We start from the raw sequence: 21379 nt of genomic DNA on the forward strand, positions 1-21379 counted from the left end.
AGTTCTATGGATGTCAAAGTAATGCGGGCTATTCCCCACCCCTCAGTGTATATATATGCAGGTCTTGGCACGTGCTTAATAAAAGAAATTCTGCATTAAAGGCGGCTGCATGGTCTCTGTCAACGATGCCTCTCGAGCAGATCTGCTGGTTTTAGCTAACTGACGGGGAAGGGAAGAAGAGCTAGGCAACTGAGGCGGATTGGGTCCCATCTTTTCCCCTCTCGGGCTGCAGGTTGGGCCCCAGTGGTAACGGTATCGCCTCGCTTGGTCTGTTATGTGAAGAGGAAAGAGGCCAGAGATGGGAGCTGCAAGAAATACGAGAACAACTTTGCAACGACTATCCTATCCAACACAAAAGACCTGCAAAGACAGCAGTACATTAAATTAAAACATAAATAAAATCAGAATCACTATTTTTTTTTAAAAAAAATGATTCAACTATTGGATTTTTACATGTTGTTTGTTTTAAATTTGATCTCAGGCCCTGCACACCAAGTCACAGTTGGTTTCAGCCCACCAGAGCATTTGAGTTGTGCACCCCGGCCCTTTTGCCATACATATAGACTAGCCTCACCTCGCTACAGGGCCAAGAGTGGCCACAGGAGGGCACCCTATTGCCACACCAGCAAAATAAATTGCCCTTTGCCATTCAGACAGCAAAACCTCACCTCACGGCAGTGCAGGAAGTGGCCACAGGAGGGCACTCTTTTGCCACACCAGGAAAATGCAATGCCCTACAGATTAGAAATCAATTTGGTTGGGGCCTCTATAGAGTGAATCCACTGCCCGGTGATCGGAGAGACAGGAAAGAGAGATTCGTGATTTGAATATGAAACTCCTGCAGTCTAGAAACAGGATAGGGGCCATAGCTTTGCCTGCAGAAGGTCCCAAGTTCAATCCCTGGCAGCATCTCCAGGTAGGGCTGACAGACGCCTGCTGAACATGCTGCTGCCAGCCAAAGCCAGCAATACGGGGGGGGGGGGGAACCAATGGTCCTACTCTGAACAAGACAGCTCCACATGTTCAAGTGCATTTAGACGCAAAGAGTAAAAATGCTAGAGTCAATGAACACGTCACAAAGGGACTTCACCGAAACCCATGGCGTATGTATTTAATATGAATAATCAAAATATATATTACAGTTTCTGGTTTCATAGGGAAAATTCTGTTTAGGGTTTGTACAGTATACACAGTAGTTCAGAAGGAAAAAACGAAAAAAGTACTGATGCCGGCTTCTTTTTATATTAGAACTTCTCTCTTAAAACTTCCTCTATAAAGCCAAAACCTTTATTTCTTCCATGCAATAAATGAATAACTCTAATGCCCTTGTCCAAAAGGTAGGGGAAAGAAAATACGCTAATGAAAAAAGCCCTGTGAATAACTTCCAGTTTCAGCCACGTCCGGTAAGCATTTACAGATTAATAAATACTTGGGCTTTGGCCCATCTCCCCAAACATTTCGCTGAAATTCCAGCGAGGCTGGAACATTGACCCAGAAAAGGGGGTTCCCTCCCTCCCTTGCTGCCTAAACAGCAGGATAACAAGGCAAACATCAGCAGAGGTTTGTCAAAATAGAATTACTGTGTTGTATTTCACTGTTCTTTCATGATTTCGAGCGTGCCCCTTCCATTTCACTTCACGGTCCCAATCGGCCTGGTGTTCTCGTCTCCTCCCAAGAAAACACATTTATGCTCAGTCGGGATGCACTGAAAAGCGCCCGCCCTCTTCTTTATGTTAAAAAGCAAAGGCCCCCAAAGAATCCTAAGAATTAACATGAACCCCAGGGTTAGAAAAAGATGTCGGCGTGACGCTGGTGGCAACGGAAAAAAAGGCCTGGAAATTCCAGAAGGCCTAGAATGTGTGGTCCCTTTTTAGACGGTGATTTGACACAGTGCTAGTTTCTATGGGAAGCGGGGGGGAGAGAAATGACCAGGAGGGTACCCCAAACCGCCCTCTTGGCATTAGTCTGATTAGTAAAGGTCCGTTCTTAAAAGGCCTGTACAATATTTACACGTGGAAGGGTGGGCGTTTTTATTCCGTGGCCTGGGAGGTGCTGGGGGACAGGCACCAGATACATTCTTGGAGGTCCTCCTCCGGGATCTTGCCGTCCTCTTCCTGGCAGAGACGCTGGCGGGGCTCACTTCCGCTCGTCAATCGTCTTGATGAACTCCACCGCGGCCGTGAACTGCATCCACCAGTAGGATTCCTCTCCAGTTAGACAGTTGGCATAAAAGCTGCTGATGTACTGGACGGTGGAGAGCAGGCAGGGAGGGTTGGCCTGTGTGGAGACATCCCAGTCGGTTAGGGAGCAAACGGGACATAGGAAAGCCGCCTGGTGCCTCAAATTGAGGCCACTTAAGGCTCCCGAATCAATTGAGGGCGGGGGGAGGGAAGACAGGGGTAGCTATACCTCCAGCCTAAGAGAGCCACTTGATTTATTTATTGGTATCTCTGTAAACCGCTTGGGGGATATACATATTTGTCGTATGCGTATGCCTCTCAATGCCAGTTGCAGGGGAGCAACAGCAGGAGAGGGGGCCTGCCCTCACCTCTTGCCTGTGGGCTTCCCAGAGGCGTCTGGTGGGCCACGGTGGGAAACAGGAGGCTGAGCCAGACGTGCCTTCTTGGACCTGATCCAGCAGGGCTGCTCTTATCAAGAGCATCTGCTTGCATATAGACGGTTCCAGGCTCAATCCCTGGCAGCATCTCCAGGTAAGGCTGGGAAAGACCCTTGCCTGAAACTCGGGGATGTCGCTGCCAGTCAGTGTAGGCAATACTGAGCTGGACAGACCAAGGGTCTGACTCAGCATGAGGCAGCTTCCTGTGTACCTATGTGTAGACCCAGCCTGATTTATAGAGAGGGGCTGGGGCTTGGGGCCCAAGTTACCTCTGCCTGGAAGCAACGCCCCTTACCTTTATGAGCACGAACACGAGGACGGGCACAAATTCGTCCGCCCCGGGGACGGAGTCTTCGTTGGCCAGGCTGAGGAGGTTCATGATGGTGGAACACATGCGCAGGACGCACTGCAGCTTGTCCCGGGGGGTCTTGTAGGCGCTGATGGTGCGGATTTCGGACTGCGCCGACGGCCACGGCGCTTCCCGGAGGTAGACCTGAACGGGATACGGAAAGGAGGAGAGAGTGACTCTCACACAGCACCCATCCAAATTAGTTCGGATACTAGAAAAGGGGGATGGGGGAGAAGAAACCTGCCCAGGTACAAACATGGTCGATTCTGCAAGCCCATTAATAACATGATGGTTAACCTTTAATTATATTGATCCAATTTATGTATTTATTATTTATTCATTCGATTTCTATACTGCCCTTCCAAAAATGGCTCAGGGCGGTTTACACAGAGAAATAACAAATAAATAAGATGGATCCCTGTCCCCAAAGGGCTCACAAGAAACATAAGATAGACACCAGCAACAGTCGCTGGAGGGATGCTGTGCTGGGGCTGGATAGGGTCAGTTGCTCTCCCCCTGCTAAATAAAGAGAATCGCCACAATAAAGGTACCTCTTTGCCAAGTTAGCCACCGCTCCACCAGAGCTGGGAATTGTAATTCTAATTGCTTTACAAACCAAATATGAAACAGATTAGACGCAGGCGGAGCTCTGGTTTACCAGACCAGAATTCGTTTGGTCCAAGAGGTGGGAGCATGTGAGCTTGCAGCTCCTTTGAATTGTATTTCACGATCCAAACTGTCGGATCGTCCAAACCGGGCCGCTGTCTTTCAGAAACCTGGACCAGAAGAGGCGGACAGCCTCGCGGGAGATGTAAGCCTCACAGGTCCTGCCTTTTTTTTTTTTTTGACTGTGAGCCCTTTGGGGACAGGGATCCATCTTATTTATTTATTATTTCTCTGTGTAAACTTTTGGCTTTGGGAAACATTTGTTGAAAAGCCATATACCGTATTTTATGGACTATAAGACTCACTTTTTTCCTCAAAAAATATCCGCCAAAATTCAGGTGCGTCTTATATGTTTTAACAGTTTAATATGTTAAAACTCTGAAAAACTGGATTAAAATTAAGGTGCGTCTTATAGTCCGTAGCGTCTTATAGTCCGTAAAATACGGTATAAACATTTGTTGCTGTTGCCGAGAACCCTGGTGTAGTCTTACCTCGGGTATCTGAAGTGCTTTATGGTTGGCAGTCACGACTCTAGATAACCTTTGGATGTGATCGTGGAGAAGCCTGGGAGGAAAGAAGCACGGAGGCGGAAAGGTCTAGAATTCGAAGAGACAGATGCTTTCGGAGTCGGAGGGGCCAGCCCCCACCCCCAACACGAACCGGAAAGGAAGCAGCCACATGGGGGTACGCTCTACTCACTGGTCACGGAGGATGTCCCCATCCTGGTTGGGGTAGAAGGCCAGCTTGAAGATGCGATTCATGACGCTGCGCTCGATGGCCAGCTGCGCGTCCTGGAGCTGCTCCTCGCTGGCGTTCTGCCAGATCACGTCCTGGGCCATCGCGCCGTACAGGAACTGGAGGAAGTCCTCCACCTGGGCAGTTTTGTCGTCCGCTGCAGTCAGTTTCTGGAAGTCTTGGAAGAGAGTGGGGAATTGCAGAGTCTTAGAGGGGCACGCCCCCCCATTCAGAAACATCCCTCCCCCTGCAAACTACAATTCCCAAGTTTCCTCTGTGACTAGAGATGCAGGGTGGAAGTTTCCCCCCCTCCACCCCAGAAAGTTTTCCCACACTTTATTTTTCCATGGGAAACTTTCCACTTCTAAAACTTCTCCCTGGCTACTTGAAAAACTTTTGCGATAATATGGTGGAAATGTGTGTTTTTAACTCCCCACTGTATGAATAGGTTGGACAACATGCCAAAACAGATCACAAAGTATTCAGAGCATCAGGAAAATTTGTATAGTAAAACCATTTGGGGGGCGGGGGGATAATGCAGATTAAGTTCTACAGGAGGAAATTTGCATGGTAAAATTTTCCAGTACAAAAATTTCCAGAAAACCCACATCTCTGTGATAGCTCAACTAAGCCACACAATAACTACACCCACACACCTCCAGCCCCTCTGTGACATCAGGTCACCTCAGCCAATGGCAGCGAGGCCCCTTCTCTGACATCACAGCATCCCGTCCAATGGCTGCTAAGGCTTCAACTGCCCATGAATTTTATATGTTTATCTCCCCTTTCTTCCAAAGAGCTGAGGGCTACATCCGAGGCTTCTCACACACCCCCTTTTTCCCTTCCCAACAGCCTGTAAAAAGCGAGCCCATGGCCCCAGGTCACCTATTAAGTTTTGGAGCTGAGCAGGATCCGAAGCCTCTTGGCTGCAACGCAAGCCGTGCGGTTACCTTGGATGAACTCCCTGATCTTTGCCTCTTTGCTCTCCAGCAGCAGCCGCACACACACGGTGGTGAAATATCGGTTGGCCACTTCTTTGTCCCGCAGAACTCTCTGCAGCAGCCTCTCCAGGTGTGCCTGGGTGGTCTGCAGGCCCTGGCGACAGCGGGTCAAATACGCAATGTAGGGAGCCCTTTTCCTGGAGAAAGAGGGAGGGCACAGCTCAGCGGCAAGGGCCTGTTTTTCCACGCAGAGGACCTCTGGTCCCATCCTGGACATCTCCACTCAATACAGGGGTTCTCAAACTTGGGTTCCTAGAGGTTACCTGTAATCCTCCGCGATGGAGGCCAGGAGCTTGCAGCAGGTGCGGTTGTCAAAGCGGCCCACGCAGCGCATGGTCTCCTGCAGCTGGGCCATCAGGTTCTTGTCCTGCAGGTTGATGGCTTCGGCCAGCTGGACTTTGAGGAAGCACACGATTTCGTTGTCTGGCCGGGACAGCAGGGGAGAAAACGGAAAGGCGGGAGAAGATAAGGAAGCGCTGCGGCGGCACCTCAAGACGGCCACCCTCACCGGGCATGGATGTGAGAGGCCAGCGGTTCACAAATGGGTTGCAATTATTCCCCTCCGCTGGGGAACTCTGGGGGTCAGGAGGGGATCCCTCCCCCTCCCCCTCGAGATCTGGCTCACTCTTATTCTGCTACACTCAAAAAGTAAACTTGGAGGGGGTGGGGGGTGCGGAGATGCCTTCCACAAGGCACCCCCCTGCCCATGATAATTCCTACAAGAGTGTACTCCGATTTGGGAAAGGCAGATATCAACGGACAAGCCGTCAGAGGCTTCACCTTCGGGGTCCGTGTGGTCAGGAAGGCCGTTCCGCGTGGAGTGGGACAACATGGGGAAGGCCACGGAGTCCGCCGAACAGAGTGCCATCCGCAGCTTCTTCTTGGCATCCCTGCGAGGAGACAAGAGGGCTTAATTTCGCTACAGAGCAGATCCATCTATCTTGCAGTCCATCTCACAGATGCAAAGCCAAGCCCTGGTTCACACTGCCTGGAGGACCGAGCCAAGATGGGTGTGCATATGCTTCCTCCTTCCCTTCTCCTCGTGCCCAGGGACTGGACACTTCCCGTTCTGGTTGGTGGCAAACCCACGATTTGCTGTTGCATCCAAAACTGGGGGCGGGAGGAAAGGTGCTCAACCCCTAACTTGCCAGCAAGGGAGGAGTCAGCCACAGTTTTTTGCATAAAGAACCTCTGCACTCGTAGCCCCATGAGACAGAGGGCTTTCCTCTGAATGCAAAATTCCAGGCCATGCTCCAATTCAGGTTTCCTCTCGAGTTCCCTTCATCTCCTCTGGATAAGTCCTTCCTCAGTTGCAAACACACGGGGAAGGCCTGGAGCTCAGGGGACAGAGCCTTGGCTTTGTACACACGCGTGCACACACACACACAATGTCACCTGTAGGAGAAAGCCGAATCTTGGGGCTGAGCGGCTTGGCTCGCAGAATCCGGGAGGTCGTCCGCAGACATGTTCTGCAAGGTGTCCTCCCGCGGAGAATCGTGGATGCTTTCGCCGTCTCCAAGGACATCTACACACACAGGCAGAGAGTGTGCTTCAAATGGTCTGCAGCTTTGCATCATCAACATCGTATCATGTCATAATCATAACAGGCAATAGCTGTTGCTCCTCCCATTCTCACGAGGGGGTCTTATGGCCGTGAACGCGAATTGTCCTCTTTGCTAAGCAGGGCTCACCTTGGTTTGCATTTGACTGCCTCTTACAACTTCTAAAAAGGCAGTCAAGAAGACACACTTGTTCACCCAGGCTTTTAACTGATGTGGTTTTAATTGTCCAATTTTTAAATTTAGTTTCAGCCTTTAAATTTTAAATTGTTATAATGTGTTAAACTTCTTCACTGTTTTTATTATTTTATTTATTTATCTATTAAAATATTTAATATACTGCCCAATCCACAGACTCAGGGCAGTGTACAAGGCAAGAACAGCATCCGAGATTGAGAAAGAGAGAGAGAGAGAGAGAGAGAGAGAGAGATTTAAAGGGCAAATGCCTGGCGGAAAAGAAACGTCTTCAATAAGATCTTAAAGGCTGAAAGGGAGGAGACAGACCGAATCTGGGGTGGGGGGAGAGAGTTCCAAAGTGAAAGGGCGGCAACAGAGAAAGCCCTTCCACGGGCCCTAGTACTACAGACCTCTCTGAGACCAGGGACCGAAAGAAGAGCAACCTGAGAAGATCTCACAGGATAGGACAGGACTGGCCAGGAGAGGCGGTCCTGACGGTAAGCAGGTGCTAAGCCCTGAAGGGTTTAGTTTGTGTAAACCACCCAGAGACTTGCATTTTGGGTGGTTTACATGTATGTTAAATAAATAAAATAAAATAAATTTGCATGGTGGAGTAAATATGAGAGCTTTAAGCTCTGCCCCTTAGGGGATGGGGCCACAGCTGAGTGGAAGAGCATTGGCATGCTGGCATGCTTGAAGGTCCCAGATTCAAGCCCTGGCAGCATCTCCAGGTAGGGCTGGGAGAGGCTCCTGCCTGAAGCCTTGGAGAGCTGCTGCCAGTCAGTGTAGACAGTCCTGAGCTAGAGGGACCAAGCGTCTGACTCCATAGAAGACCGCTTTCTGTGCGAACCATGGGGGGTGTCTCACCTGTGCTGTCATAGCTCACTGCAGCCCCCTCGTTGGGGCTGGTCCGCTTAATCGCGTTCCTGTATTTGTCCAGGATGTCCTCTGCGGCTTGGGCTTGCGCGCTCAGTCTAGGGCTGGAGTCATCTGAAGCATGAAGCGAAAAAATCAAGAGCCACAATAATTAAAAAGCGTGTGTGTGTGTGTGTGTGTTTTGCACTGGCAGAATGACTACAAACCTAAAAGACAGCCGAATCGTTCAGACACAAACTCGTCCTTGTCCTTATCTTGTTTTTCTTTTTTTCTAAATGGGATTGGTGCTGAGAGTTTAGGAGAGAAAGAGAGAGAATTCAGATTGAGCAATATTTTTTAAACAAATCCCAGAGGTGCAAAAAAACAATTCTAGTATTCATAACAAGTAAGTGAGGCCTGCCTGATTCAAAAGGGGTGGAGAAATACATACAGTCAGCATTCGCCAACCGAAGGGTTCCCCAATTGCGGTTTTAAGTATCCCAACCGTGACCCAAGTATCCGTGTTTGGCAAGATCTTTTGGCAATTTTTTTTTTTTTTTTGGTGGGGGTGCAATTTCCGGAGGCAGGAAAAAAAGGACCTTAAGAAGTCCCCTCTAAAATCTCACCTTTGGGCATCGCTGAGACGAATCGCTTTCTCCACCATGGTCTGTTGCGGTCCGATTTCTCATCATCACTGTCTTTGCGGTCCTCGGCCTGTCGGGAGAAGTATACGGCGTTACTGTCTTCTGACGACTCTTGGCTTACACGTCTAGCAAACTTCTATCACTGACACAGGAGGACTAGAAAAAGCTGCTTAAAACGACACAAACTGGTGACAGACAGGCTTCCACACTGTGAACGCAGAACTATCGGGCAGTGCCAGGGACTGAATGAGGCCCATTCTGCATGTGGTCAACCCGGGCGGTCTCTCATCTAGGCACTGACCAGACGAAGACCTACTTAACTTCAGCAAGTTGGCAGCATGAGGCGACTTCAGACCCAGTAGGAAATCTGGTGGGCCACTGTGGGAAACAGGATGCTGGACTGAATAGCCCTTGGGCCTGATCCAGCAGGGCTCTGCTTCTGTTCTTATCCTGTCTGACTTCTGAGATTTCACCAGGCTTCCAAGCATGCGTTCTTAAGGGCTACCAGCTTGCTTTTCAACGGTGCGTGCTGAGATCCTGAGAAAGCCAGTGTCTGTTGCCAGACCGAGACCTTGTGATGTTTTTACGCTCCCACAGGACTGTGCCATGCGCACCGCTCTGGCGGCGTCTGAGCCAGCAGGAAGGCACAGTTCCAGCATGCACAGAATGCTTCTCATTAAGTGGCTGACACCAAGTTAACGCCCGATTTAGCTGCAGCAACCAATTCGAGCGAACAGCCCGACGCGGGACTCGATTAGGGCCGTGGCCTTCTCTTACCTCTCCTCTGCAGGAATCTTTGCTAGGAGACGAGGACGAGGACTGCGGGGCGGCCATCAGCACCACTCCCCCGATGCTCCCTGCGGGCGCACAAAGTTCCCTCTCCTCGTTACCAGGCCTCCGATTCCAGCCCGGATCACTCATGGGCCTCCGAGCCGAGGACACGATGTCGGAGCTCCTGCTGCGCACGAGCCTTTCAGGATAGGAGTAGCGCTGCTTGAAGGCCTCCGAGTCCATGAGGATGGCCGTGTGGGAGCCCAGGTTGGGCAGCCTGGCCTCGTTGCCGCCCAGGGTGCCTTCCAGGATCGGGGGGTCCGGTGGCGGATGCGAGGGCCTTGCATAGTGCACTTTCGGCCTCACGACTGCTGGAGAGACGGCCAGGGTTAGACGCATTGCACCCCTGCTGCTAGAAATAAACTCCCATATTCAAGACCTGCCAGATTTAATTCAATGCTCCTCTGCTAAGGTGGTGTCCTGGACAATTCTAACTGAGCAAAGCGGTGCCTTTTAAAGGGGTGATTCTCTTATATTCAATACAGACAAAAATATATCTTATATTTACTAGTATAGTATAGTATAGTATAGTATAGTATAGTATAGTATAGTATAGTATAGTATAGTATAGTATTAATGGGTCCTATCCAACCACAGCACAGCATCCCTGCAGTGGCTGTTGCTGGGGCCTCCCTTATGTCTAAGGAGAAGAGCCGGTCTTCTGGGAGCAAGCGTGAATTGTCCCCTTTGCTATGCAGAGTCTGCCCTGGTTTGCAACTGAACGGGAGACTACATGTGTGAGCACTGCAAGATCTTTCCCTTCGGGGATGTGGCTGCTCTGAGAAGGGCATCTGCCTGCTTGTATGAAGAAGATCCCAGATTCCCTCCCTGGCAGCATCTCCAAGATAGGGCTGGGAGAGAGACTCCTGCCTGTAACCTGGGAGAAGCCGCTGCCAGTCTGTGTAGTCAATATTGAGCAAGATGGACCAAGGGTCTGACTCAGTATATGGCAGCTTCCTATGTTCCATTTCAGACTGTGAGCCCTTTGGGGACAGAGAACCACCTTATTTACTACTTTGAAAAGCAGTATATGGATATTAGTAGAAGTAGAAGTGATTCTGATATTTCTGCATTATATTGACAAGTCATAAATCAGACACTGGGCAAAATGCATTACTATCAGAACCTTCTTGGTACCCTTGCTTCTTTCGTGTGTCTATTAACTGGAGAGTTACTTGATTACCAAGTCAACTGCCTAAGAATTCTCAATGGTCTGTTCCTATATATTGGATGCAACTTGAAAACGCTTGTTCCTATTTTTAAGAGAGGAGGGTTTCCTTTTTGAAAATCAAAGTAAAAAAGTTTTGTTTTTGTTTTTTTTATAAAAGTGAACAGAACACACAGCGGTTTTTGCAGGACCAAAACAGAGACCCAAGCTGCCCGCGCTCTGCAAGGTTACCATCGTGCGAAGATAAAGGGTCGAACATGGCAAGCAAGGAGTCCACCTGAGAAGGGGGAGAGGTCAGCTGGCCGGCACCTGAAACATGGAAGAGAAGGAATGGGTCAGAAAACACTGGTATAGTAAGGACCATCCAGGGACTTGTTTGTTTGTTTACACTAATATCCCGCTCTTCCTACAAGGAGCCCAGAATGGTGTACATGGTTATGCTTATCCTGACAACAACCCTGCGAAGTAGGTTAGGCTGAGAAATACGTGACTGGCCCCAGGTCACCCAGTGAGTTTCATGGCTGAATGGGGATTTGAACTCAGGTCTCCCCGGTCCTAGTCCAACACTCTAACCACGACACCACACCTGCACCGCATCCAAACCACAGGACATAATCTAAGTGCAGGGATTGTTCAGCCCGTCATGGAAGGAGAAGCTACAATCTCTCCAATGAAGTCCCTTCCTAAAGACAGCATACTGCTCCCCTGAAGATTTTATTAGGAACAGGGGGAGCTACCTTGTACCAAATCAGACCCTTGGTCCCTCTAGTTCAGTATTGTCTACCCAGACTGGCAGCAGCTCTCTAAGGTTGCAGGCAGGAGTCTCTCCCAGCCCTACCTGGAGATGCTGCCAGGGATTGAGCCGGGGACCTTCTGCATGCAAAGCAGATGCTCTTCCACTGAGCTACATCCCCATCCCCAAAGGGGCATACATGGGTCTCCCACCCAGGCCCTCACCACACCCAGACCTGCTTAGCTTCAGGAAGTCGTTTGTATTGTCTGCCCTTCTTAGAATGAACATGCTCTGGAGCCCATGGAGGATTCAAGTTTTAGGTTGGACACTCTCCGGTTCTGGACCGATCACCCCTTCCCCTTACCATGAGCGGTTTCATCCATATCGGGGCTGGTGACTGAATCCTTCCCACCAAAGTCCGAGCTACACTCAGACCGGAGGTCTTCAATCTTGTTGGGGATGTCTTCAGAAGTTGCGCTAATACCTTGCGAAGAAGAAGAGAGAGAGAGTGACGATCTCGTGGAGGGAAGACACTGTGTTGGAAGACCCTGCTTCGCCAGACGTTCAGATTTGTGCAATTTACAGTAAAGATCTCTAACAGAACCCAAATAGTAAAACTAAATACAATCATATGCTATCGTAAATATATTTATGAAGTATCAACAAGACAGCATACACACTCAACTAACACAAATCACGATAGTGAATATAACCATATAATTGGCACATTTTACATACATATACCCCCAAACAGTAAATATCCAAGTCATATAAGGGCAAATACAATCCCAGCTGATTCTCAGAGTAAGGTTTCACGGGAGATAGTAGGTAAAAAGAAGTTGAAACGACAAAAGAAGCCAGTCCGCTTTCAGAATCAGTTTGATTTCTGAAAAACCTTGCTAAAAGGTCAGTCAAAAATATTCAAGGACTCCAGCTAAAAGAGGTTGGAAACTAGAGGAACAGTCCAGTTGCCAAATGCATTTCGACCCCAGTTGGGTCTTCCTCGGTGGTATGTAAATATTATACCAACAATAACTACAAACATAAATATAAGCCTGGGTCTTTTTAAAAAAAAAAAATCTACATCCCGCGTCCGGAAGGTTTTAGGCATGATAGATATTAAGATCATGTGCAAGATACAGACATGCTTGCTGTGCCCCAATTCCCTCACCTCTCTCCCACCTCAGTTCTTTGTCTGGGTCTGGAGGTGCAAGACAACCCGAAAAACCTCACCTGAGACCACGCTGAGGCCCGGCGTGCTGGGGCGGGAGCTGACCTCCCTCACGTCAGTATCGTCGGAGGTGCTGCCCACCCCAGAGCAACTCTCCAGCTCCTGCAACCGCTCCTCCTGCTTCAGATCCGGGGCTTCTAGAGGAGGAGAAACGTGCGACACGGGTCACGCCTCGACACTAGACTCCAAGAACTCAGTGTCAAGGGTTTTCCCCGAATGTTCTGACTTCAGGGGACCTGTCCCCCATTAACGCGCCCGCCAAAGGACTCCTACACAGCTGCCACAGAGCCAAAGTGTGGGCTGCAAAGGATTCTGGGATATATTTTAAGGCATGCACTCAATTCAGGACAAGCCCAGGCCTTTTGGGTCCTCGCCAGTACATGCTTTTCTGGCTGCGCTTGGCAAGGGTACCCTTAAGTGAGGGCAGAGGTTCTCAAACAATGGTCTGCAAATGCCATCCTGGTCTGTAGCTCTGGGGTAAGAGTATTTGCCTTGCATGCACAAGGTCCCAGGTTCAATCCCTGGCAGCACCTCCAGGCAGGGCCGGGAGAGACGCCTGCCTGGAACCTCGGAGAAGAAGCTGCCAGTCTGTGAAGACAGCACTGAGTACTGGACCAAGGGTCTGACTCAGCATATGGCAGCTTCCTATGCTCCTGTGTCTTAAAGGCTGCGGAACAGTTGAGAACATCTACAGTCCAGCCTGCACTTGATTTAAGTAATTCTCAAGCTTTCCTGGGGGGCAGGGGGGGGTGTTTCAGATTCTCCAAGTCCAGGGTCCCGACCTGAATCGCTCGGTAGCACTTCCACGCTCCAGGCTTCGCTGGTGGTTTCCGAGATGGTCGAGCCCGTGCAGGGGTCGAGCAGCACCGATCCGGAGCCGGGCAGGCAGAGTAAGCTGCCCAACATGTTCTCTGCCGCTGCGCCTGTGGAGACAGCCTCGGAAGGGTTAAAGAGCCGGGAAGGCAGTTCTGTGCCTGAAGGGAATCCAGACGCTTCAGCTGGTTCAGAATGCCGGGGCCAGGATGCTCGTGGGCGCTCATCGCTTCACGAGCATCACCCCGCTCCGGCGGCAGCTTCGCTGGCTCCCAGTTTGCTCCCGGAGGGCTGTTTTGAACCTTTAGAGCCCTCCGTGGCTTGCGGGGCCGGGGGATCTGTCAGACTGCATGCCCTGTACCAATCTCTAGTTGCCCCTCTAGCCAGCCAACAGGAGCCTCGAGACTGTGCGGGAAGCCCAAAGGTCTCGCCGCACCCATTACCTGCCATTTCTTGCAAGCGATCTTCGTCGATGTTGGGATCGAAGTCGCTGCCCAGGACGTCGGTGCTCCAGGTTTCGCTCACCGTTTCAGAGATGTCCCTGTCGTCTGTCAAGCCCATCATGTCGCGGATCTCAAACTTACGGAGCTTGTCGTCCAGATTATCCTGAGTGGTGGCTGGTTGTTTAAAAGCAAAACAAAAACAAAACAACGCCAAGATGTTACACTTAAGATGCTTTTTGTCCAGGAGTTTTTTTGTTTTGGGGGAGGGTGGCGCTAAGGGGGGGAAAAAGAGTGACCAGAGGCAACAGACATTTAATCCTTCCTCCCAAACACCCACAGAATCTTGCTCCTCTCTTTTTACACTCTAGGAACAGAGGAAGCGGCCTTATACTGAGTCAGACCCTTGCCCCATCGAGCTCAGGATTGTTTTACACTGACTGGCAGCAGCTCTCCAAGGTTCCAGGCAGGGGTCTTTCCCAGCCCTACCTGGAGATGCTGCCAGGGAGTGAACCTGGGACCTTCTGTGTGAAAAGCAGACAGGGACATAGGAAGGTGCCATATACTCAGTCAGACTATAGGTCCATCTAGCTCAGTACTGACTACCCAGACTGGCAGCGGCTTCTCCAAGGTTGCAGGCAGGAGTCACTCTCAACCCTATCTTGGAGATGCTGCCAGGGAGGGAACCTGGAATCTAGATGCTCCATCCCCTAAGGGGAATATCTTACAGGGCTCACACATCAGGTCTCCCATTCATATGCAACCAGGGCGGACCCTGCTTAGCTAAGGGGACAAGTCATGCTTGCTACCACCAGACCAGCTCTCCTCTCCAGGTGCTCCACCATCGAGCTCTGGAACCTCTCTCGAAAATGTCTGCCCTTAATACCCATTTCCCAGTGCTAAGACATGCTTTTTGAGATATGGGGACCAGGATCTGAGCAACCACAAGAAGCCCGCCCTCTTGGGACAGCGGTGGTCAGGGGTACTGACCTTGTTCGTGCTCCAGAAGCTGCAGGGCTTCCACTCCGTTGCTTCCAGACGGGCCCGCCCCCAGTTCAGATACAGACTCCCCCTCCAAATCCAGGGAGGAGACGGAATTGGATCGGTTGGAAGGGCCTGTAGAGAGGAGACGGCAGTGTAAAGGTGATTCCCCCCCGTGGAAAGACACGCTTGGTCACGCGCAGCAAAGGAGGTGCAAGGCAGAACAGAAATTGCTAGCAAAGTGAAACCCCCCCCCCAAAAAAACTGTTTTCAAAATACAAGTCAGCCCAATGGAATGAACAGAAAGGTGCAACTTTTACAAGAGCGGCCAAGAGAAAAACAGAAGCCACAACCAACAGAAGCTCCTTCCAAATACACTGTCTGACAGGCAAGAAACCAAAGTGACCCTTCACCTTCAGATATTCCTTCCAGATTATCACTGCAGAGGGAAAAGCGCAAGGTTTTATCAGGTTTACCGTGGAGTTTGGTTTCATCAACAGGGACATCTCCTTGCCCTCCTTCAGCAAGCTGCATGTTTAAAACCTAGCAGAGAAGAAGGAGGAGATTAGTGGGGTTGGGAATAGTTCCTCCACCACCACTCCAATTGGCCACTGAGAAAAGTTTATTATGTATCAGACACCCATGGCAGAACCTTAGGCTGGGCAAAGGAGGTACTACTTCCTAGCTGACAAAAGCTACATCCTTGAGGGCTAGATACTTGATTTGTTAAACAGTTGATATTTCCCAACTGCCAGAAGCGACATCCACGAGGGCTAGGTCTTTGAGGTTTCTAAACAGCAGGGGACTCTTCAGCAGCCTGAACATCACAGCTGGCCAGCAAGTGGTGCACTGCTCCCCACAAACCCTGCGGGATCCATACCTCATTTTCCGACATCATTCCTGGAGTTATCTGGGGTCCTGTCCCGAGGGAAATAACCAGGACTTCTTCCGGCTGCACTTCCTGAATCGTCTCCTGGGAGGGGCCGTCGTGGTCCAAATGCTGGTCCATCTGGATGTTTGACCGGCTCCTGCTGCGGGTGGCTGGGACAGACGGGGATAATTTCATTAAAGTATCCTTCACAGCTAAAGACCAATCACTAAAAGGGTAACATTTAGCGCATGCATACTGAAGAACAGGCAAAAAGGACATCTACAGACGGGCACACGAGCTCTGAAGCGCTGCAACTGGGTCACCCTTCAGCAGTTGTGGAAGTAACACAAGGTTTTGCATTGTGAGTATCTAATGCCCCGTGCTTATTCATCAAGGGTCAGGGGAAGTCCTTTGCATACTCATGCCCTCTGGCGACAAATCACCAGCCACGCAAGTGGGTCTTGTAGTAGCTAGCATGAATTGTCTCCTCTGCTAAGCAGGGTTCTCCCTGGTTTGAATTTGCATGGTCGACTACATGCAAGCTCTGTCTGCTGTGAGATATTCCGTGGTACAGCATCTGCTTTGCATGCAGAAGGTCCCCGGTTCAGTTCGTGGCAGCATCTCCGAGTAGAATTGGGGGGAAATTGCTAATCAGTGTAGTCAATACTAAGCTTGATGGACCAAGGGTCAGACTCAGTATTCAGCAGCTTCCGATGTTCCTAGTCCCCGGACTTATCACCCGATAAGCTGAATATCTCTGCTGACTGCACCTAAAATCTGCACTGCATTCCAGCTCTAAATGCTAAAGTACAGGAGATTCCGGGCAAGACTCAGCGAGCTTCTGCATTTTGCTAGTTTCAAAGGGAGACACTTGTTCTGCCATTAACCTTTCGGCCGTTAAAGTCATCGCCAAGGAGGCGGAAGAAGGGCCAGCTCCGGTGGGGAAGTCGGTGTTCCCCAACACTGCCCACAGCTGAGAACTCCTCTTAGAAGAACCTGCCTCCCACTGGATTGAGAGGTCATCCAGGGCACCGGACGCCAGAAGGGACAAGATCTTCATTCAAAAAGAGTTGACAAATGGACAACACTCTCCCCCGCAAAAGGGACCCTTGGTATATCTTTAATAAAAAGAAAACTGGGATCTCCTCTAGTTGGCCCCTAGATCTCAGCCATGCAGCCGTTCAATTTGCCTCCCTAACCACCACCCCCTTTCTTGGTCAACCGCAGCAGCAGAGAGCAAATCCACGAGAGGGAGGAAAGGGCATTCCTTTCACTGCTAAGGAAAAGTGACTTTGGCAGCAGTGCCGGTCCTGCTGTTTAGACAGCTGCCTCAAACAACTCTGTGCCAAAGTGAGGGTGTTACGAAGAATAAGAGTCATGGATCTTGGAGGAGATCTCAGTTCAGACACGGCACCCTACTGGGTCCAGAGCCGTCAACTCTTGGGTGTACGGAACGCTTTAGTGAAGCACCCCGCTCTAGCTTGCAACGCACACAACACGCCATTTTTGTTGGCTTGTTTTGAAATCCCACCCCACAAAGAGAGCCAAGGAAGTTTCCCGCCCAGAGCAGCTGGCCCCACGGACATGCACGCGAAGCCTGGCTGCAGAGAGACAAAGAGGAAGGAAGGCTCCGCTACCCACCAAACGGGGTTACTAGGTTTATGTGGGCTGTCAGGTTGGTGGCAGAGGCGTCCCAAGCCGTGATGGCTGCCAGCTGTTGTCCTGAGTGGGCAGCGTTAAAAAAGAAACAGAAGTCAAGCCGTTGGGGGAGAAAAACACTGGTCAGTTGTCAAGTCAACACACATTACTTCCAATGGGGAAAGAACAGGTTTTGCTTGGACGCAGCTTACTCTGGGACAATTCAGCACAAGTGTGGAAAAAACATGGAACGTGAGATGGGGTCAGAAATTAGTTTTGCAGGTTCTCTCTCTTTCCTTTCCTTTCCAGCCAAGTTTCTAGTCCAGGGGTGGACAAACCTGGACCTCCAACTGTTGTTGAACTACAACTCCCATCATCCCCATGCACAATAAATTTGTGGGGAGGAGCACTGGCCTGGTGGTAGCAAGGATGAGCTGTCCTCTTCGCTAAGCAGGGTCTGCCCTGGTTTGCATTGGGACGGGAGACTACCTGTGTGAGCCCGGTAAGATCTTCCCCTGAAGGGATGGGGTCACTCTGGGAAGAGCACCTGCCTGCTAGCATGCAGAAAGTTCCAAGAGAGCTGGTCTTGGGGTAGCAAACTCGGCTTATCCCCTTAGCTAAGCAGGGTCCACCCTGGTTGCATTTCAATGCGAGACTAGAAGTGTGAGCCCTGGAAGATCTTCCCCTCAGGGGATGGAGCCGCTCTGGGAAGAGCAGAAGGTTCCCAGTTCCCTCCCTGGCAGCATCTCCAAGAGAGGGCCGAGAGAGACTCCTGCCTGCAACCTTGGAGAAGCCGCTGCCAGTCTGCGAAGACGATACTGAGCGAGATAGACCAAGGGTCTGACTCAGTCTATGGTAGCTTCCTATGTTCCCTCCCTGGCAGCATCTCCAAGATAGGGCTGGGAGAGACTCCTGCTTAGCAGAATATGGGAGCCTCTTAGCAGCTTCCCCTGTTCCTAAAGAAGCGCCTGCCCTTCACTGCAGCCTCAGCTTTTTGTGAAACCCAACCCTCCACCTCTGTGTTCCTCACCGATGGGCAACCGGTTCCTCTTGTTGGCTGGCGTGGTTGCAGGAGAGAGCTGCGGGGTGTTGTAGGGTGTCATCTCCAGGCTGCTGCTCTTGCCCGGCTTGTTCTGGGGCAGGTTCAGCAGCAGGGTCTCCAGCGCCATCCGGTCTTCCTTCAGCTGGTCGCCCATCATGACGTTCCGCATGAAGCCAACCTGAAAACGTGGACAAGGTTGTTAAAAGTCACCAAGGAGCCTGTTGCCCACGCTGGGCAGCACCCTCAATCCCCCTCCTGCAGAACCCCACGGACATTTACCAGGGACGTCAGCTGGCCGTGGGTCATGTACACCACCGTCCGACTCAGCCCTTCCAGGAGGTTTACGGAGGACATGGGAGGGGTTTCCACCGCGCGGCCGCTGATGACGACATCCAGGAAGGCAGCGACGCAGCTCTGCGAGGAGAAAAGCGGGATGCTTCAGAGGCACAGAAACACCCCGCTCGACAGGAGAGCGTTCCTGCTGCTAAGCAGAGCAAAGGAGCTCCGTTTCCTCTTTTTCACAAATGCAGAAGGACAAACACAGTGGCTAGTTTTGAGGGGAGAGATGCTGCGGGTTCCTCTCTTGCTCGGCGGAAGTTGAGCTGGGCTTACGGGGATGTGCTCCTGGCCATCATGAGGGGCTCCCTGCAAGTACTGGGATGCTCTTTACAGCCTGGCAAACGACTGCCATGGTGGCAACGATCGCCTGCTTTAAGGCCACGCCTTCAGAGACGAGGGCCTTTTCTCCTTTGAAGGGGAGAAAATGGCAAGCGCACACACAGAGAGAGGGTTTTGTGGTCTTCAGAGGCAGAGCTGGTCTCGCGGCAGCAAGCAGGAATTGTCCCCTTGTGGAATTCTCTGCCACAAGATGTGATGACAGCCAACAACCTGGATGGCTTTAAGAGGGGTTTGGATAACTTCATGGAGGAGAGATCTATCAAAGGCTACTAGTCGGAGGGCTGTAGGCCACCTCCAGCCTCGGGGGCGGGGTGCCTCTGTGTACCAGTTGCAGGGGAGTCACAGCAGGAGAGAGGGCATGCCCTCATCTCCTGCCTGTGGCTTCCAGCAGCATCTGGTGGGCCACTGTGAGAAACAGGATGCTGGACTAGATGGGCCTCCTTGGGCCTGATCCAGCAGGGCTGTTCTGGTGTTCTTAAGTCTTCGTTTGCATTTGGATGGGCGACTATATCCGAGCACTGTAAGCTATTTCCTTAAGGGGATGGGGCCGTCCGTGGCTCAGTGGGAGAGCATCTGCTTGGCACACAGAAGGCCCCGGGGTTCAATCCCTGGCCGCATCTCCAGGCAGGGCTGGGAAAGACTCCAGCCTGAAACTTTGGGGAGTGGCTGCCAGTCAGTGCAGACAATCCTAAGCGAGAAGGACCAATGGCCTGACTCAGCAGAAGGCAGCTTCCTGTGTTCCAGTGAGACTTACTTTGTCAAATTTGCCCAGGTGGCTTTTTGTGCGGGGGTCTCCTTCTTCGGAACCGGTCATCGCCAGCTGCTGCAGAAGTCTCCCAACCTGCGGCAGGGAAACCAGAGGGAGACAGTTATGTTAAACTGAGATTGTGTGAACCAGGCAACCAACTCTTTGCGTACAATTTGGGGCAGGTATTGGAGCGAGTGAGTGTTTGGGGACAGACTGATATTTGGCTAGCAAGGGCCAAGCTGAGATCCACGGGGAAGAAAGGTGGTCTTGTGGCAGAAAGCATGAATTTCCCCCTTTGCTAAGCAAGCAAAGATCGGAGACTCCATGTGAACCCTGTAAAATCTTCCCCTTAGGAGATGGGGCCACAGCTCAGTGGAAGAGCATCTGAAGGTCCCAGGTTCACACCCTGGCAGCATCTCCAAGGTAGGGCTGGGAGAAACTCCTGCCTGAAACCTGGGAGAGCCGCTGCCTGTAAGTGCAGAAAACCCTGAGTTAGACCGACTCGGTGTAAGGCGGCTTCCTACATCCCGATGACTTCTGCATCAACAGATTAGGTACCTGCATCAAGTTGAACCTGGCCACCTCGTTGATTGGGGCGTCGGAGATAATCCCGTACTGCTCTGGGTTGACCACCGCGGGACAGATGAAGCAGGCCAGGAGGAGATCCGTGCACATGGCCCGGACCTCCCCGACGTCCAGCCTCTCCACGCACGAGAGCGTCTTGTACATCTGGGAGACGATCCAGCGCAGGCTGTGGGGGAAGCAGTAGGTGTTCTGCTTGAGGTAGCCGATGAACTTGTTCACCAGGGCCACCAGCTTGGCCTCGTTGGACTCCACCATCTCCTGGACCTTCTGCCGGAACCGCTCGGTCCCCTTCTCCCCGAAGAGCTTCTCCTGCTGGGCCGGGGAGAAGCGCTCGATCAGCTTGTTGGGGTCGGTCTCCAGGTGGTCCTCGTCCTCCACCAGCAGCTGCATGATGGGCTCGTGCAAGGTGGCGGTGAGGAAGAGCTTGGCCGAGAAGAGCCCCTCCGAGAAGAGCTTGAAGAGGATGCTGAAGGCGCACGTCCCCCTCCGCAGGAGCCGCCGGGGGTTCTCGCTCTCCTTGAGCTCGAACTCGATCAAGTAGCGCAGGACCTGCAGCAGGTAGCTTTCGTCCTCCGGCATGATGCAGTTGCCGTAGATGGAGGTGAAGACCGTGTGGATGACGCTCTGCGTGTTCTCCTGGCTGAGCTTCTCGCCGGCCACCAGGCAGGAGGCGATGAGGCGGGGGTTCTCCCGCAGCCGGTTGAGGAACTCCCCGTAGGCCGTCTCCTGGAAGCCCAGCTGCTTGTAGCCGTCCACAAACTGCGTGTCCTCCAGGACCTTGGCATGCTGGCAGCATTCGGCAGGGGATGCTTCGGCACTGCAAACACAAGGGGGTAAGAGCAGGTTACTAACCTGTAACTTCAGGACCGCCAGGAGAACGTGCTTTTTCACACGGCGCATAATTAACCAATGGAACTCTCTGCCACACGATGTGGTGACAGCCAAGAACCTGGATGGCTTTGAGAAGGGTTTGGATAACTTCATGAAGGAGAGGTCTATCAATGGCTAGTAGTCGGA

The 21379-nt window shown here is 51.5% G+C and overlaps 1 protein-coding gene across 10 annotated transcripts in view; it reads right to left on the reverse strand.

Moving 5' to 3' along the window:
• Positions 1–1085: 1085 nt before the first annotated feature.
• GAPVD1 (GTPase activating protein and VPS9 domains 1) overlaps positions 1086–21379 on the reverse strand; it is a 31467-nt gene continuing 11173 nt past the window's right edge. For 2 of the 10 annotated variants that reach the window (XM_053281941.1, XM_053281942.1), the window contains exons 3-27: positions 20336–21179; positions 19784–19870; positions 18631–18765; positions 18340–18529; positions 17313–17393; positions 15681–15841; positions 15214–15343; positions 14810–14935; positions 13823–13996; positions 13349–13489; positions 12569–12703; positions 11700–11819; positions 10777–10911; positions 9381–9745; positions 8586–8673; positions 8187–8267; positions 7972–8094; positions 6764–6893; positions 6149–6258; positions 5632–5791; positions 5318–5505; positions 4332–4545; positions 4124–4196; positions 2913–3110; positions 1086–2277 (exon numbers count right to left, since the gene is read on the reverse strand). In XM_053281941.1, coding sequence (XP_053137916.1) covers positions 2137–2277; positions 2913–3110; positions 4124–4196; positions 4332–4545; positions 5318–5505; positions 5632–5791; positions 6149–6258; positions 6764–6893; positions 7972–8094; positions 8187–8267; positions 8586–8673; positions 9381–9745; positions 10777–10911; positions 11700–11819; positions 12569–12703; positions 13349–13489; positions 13823–13996; positions 14810–14935; positions 15214–15343; positions 15681–15841; positions 17313–17393; positions 18340–18529; positions 18631–18765; positions 19784–19870; positions 20336–21179 — 4330 coding nt within the window. In that variant the 3' untranslated portion in view covers positions 1086–2136. The remainder of the gene's footprint in view (positions 2278–2912; positions 3111–4123; positions 4197–4331; positions 4546–5317; positions 5506–5631; positions 5792–6148; positions 6259–6763; positions 6894–7971; positions 8095–8186; positions 8268–8585; positions 8674–9380; positions 9746–10776; positions 10912–11699; positions 11820–12568; positions 12704–13348; positions 13490–13822; positions 13997–14809; positions 14936–15213; positions 15344–15680; positions 15842–17312; positions 17394–18339; positions 18530–18630; positions 18766–19783; positions 19871–20335; positions 21180–21379) is intronic. The other 8 variants (XM_053281946.1, XM_053281945.1, XM_053281944.1 and 5 more) reach the window with 8 other exon arrangements.

The sequence above is a fragment of the Hemicordylus capensis genome, chromosome 17 (genome assembly GCF_027244095.1).
Source record: "Hemicordylus capensis ecotype Gifberg chromosome 17, rHemCap1.1.pri, whole genome shotgun sequence".
NCBI lineage: Eukaryota > Metazoa > Chordata > Lepidosauria > Squamata > Cordylidae > Hemicordylus > Hemicordylus capensis.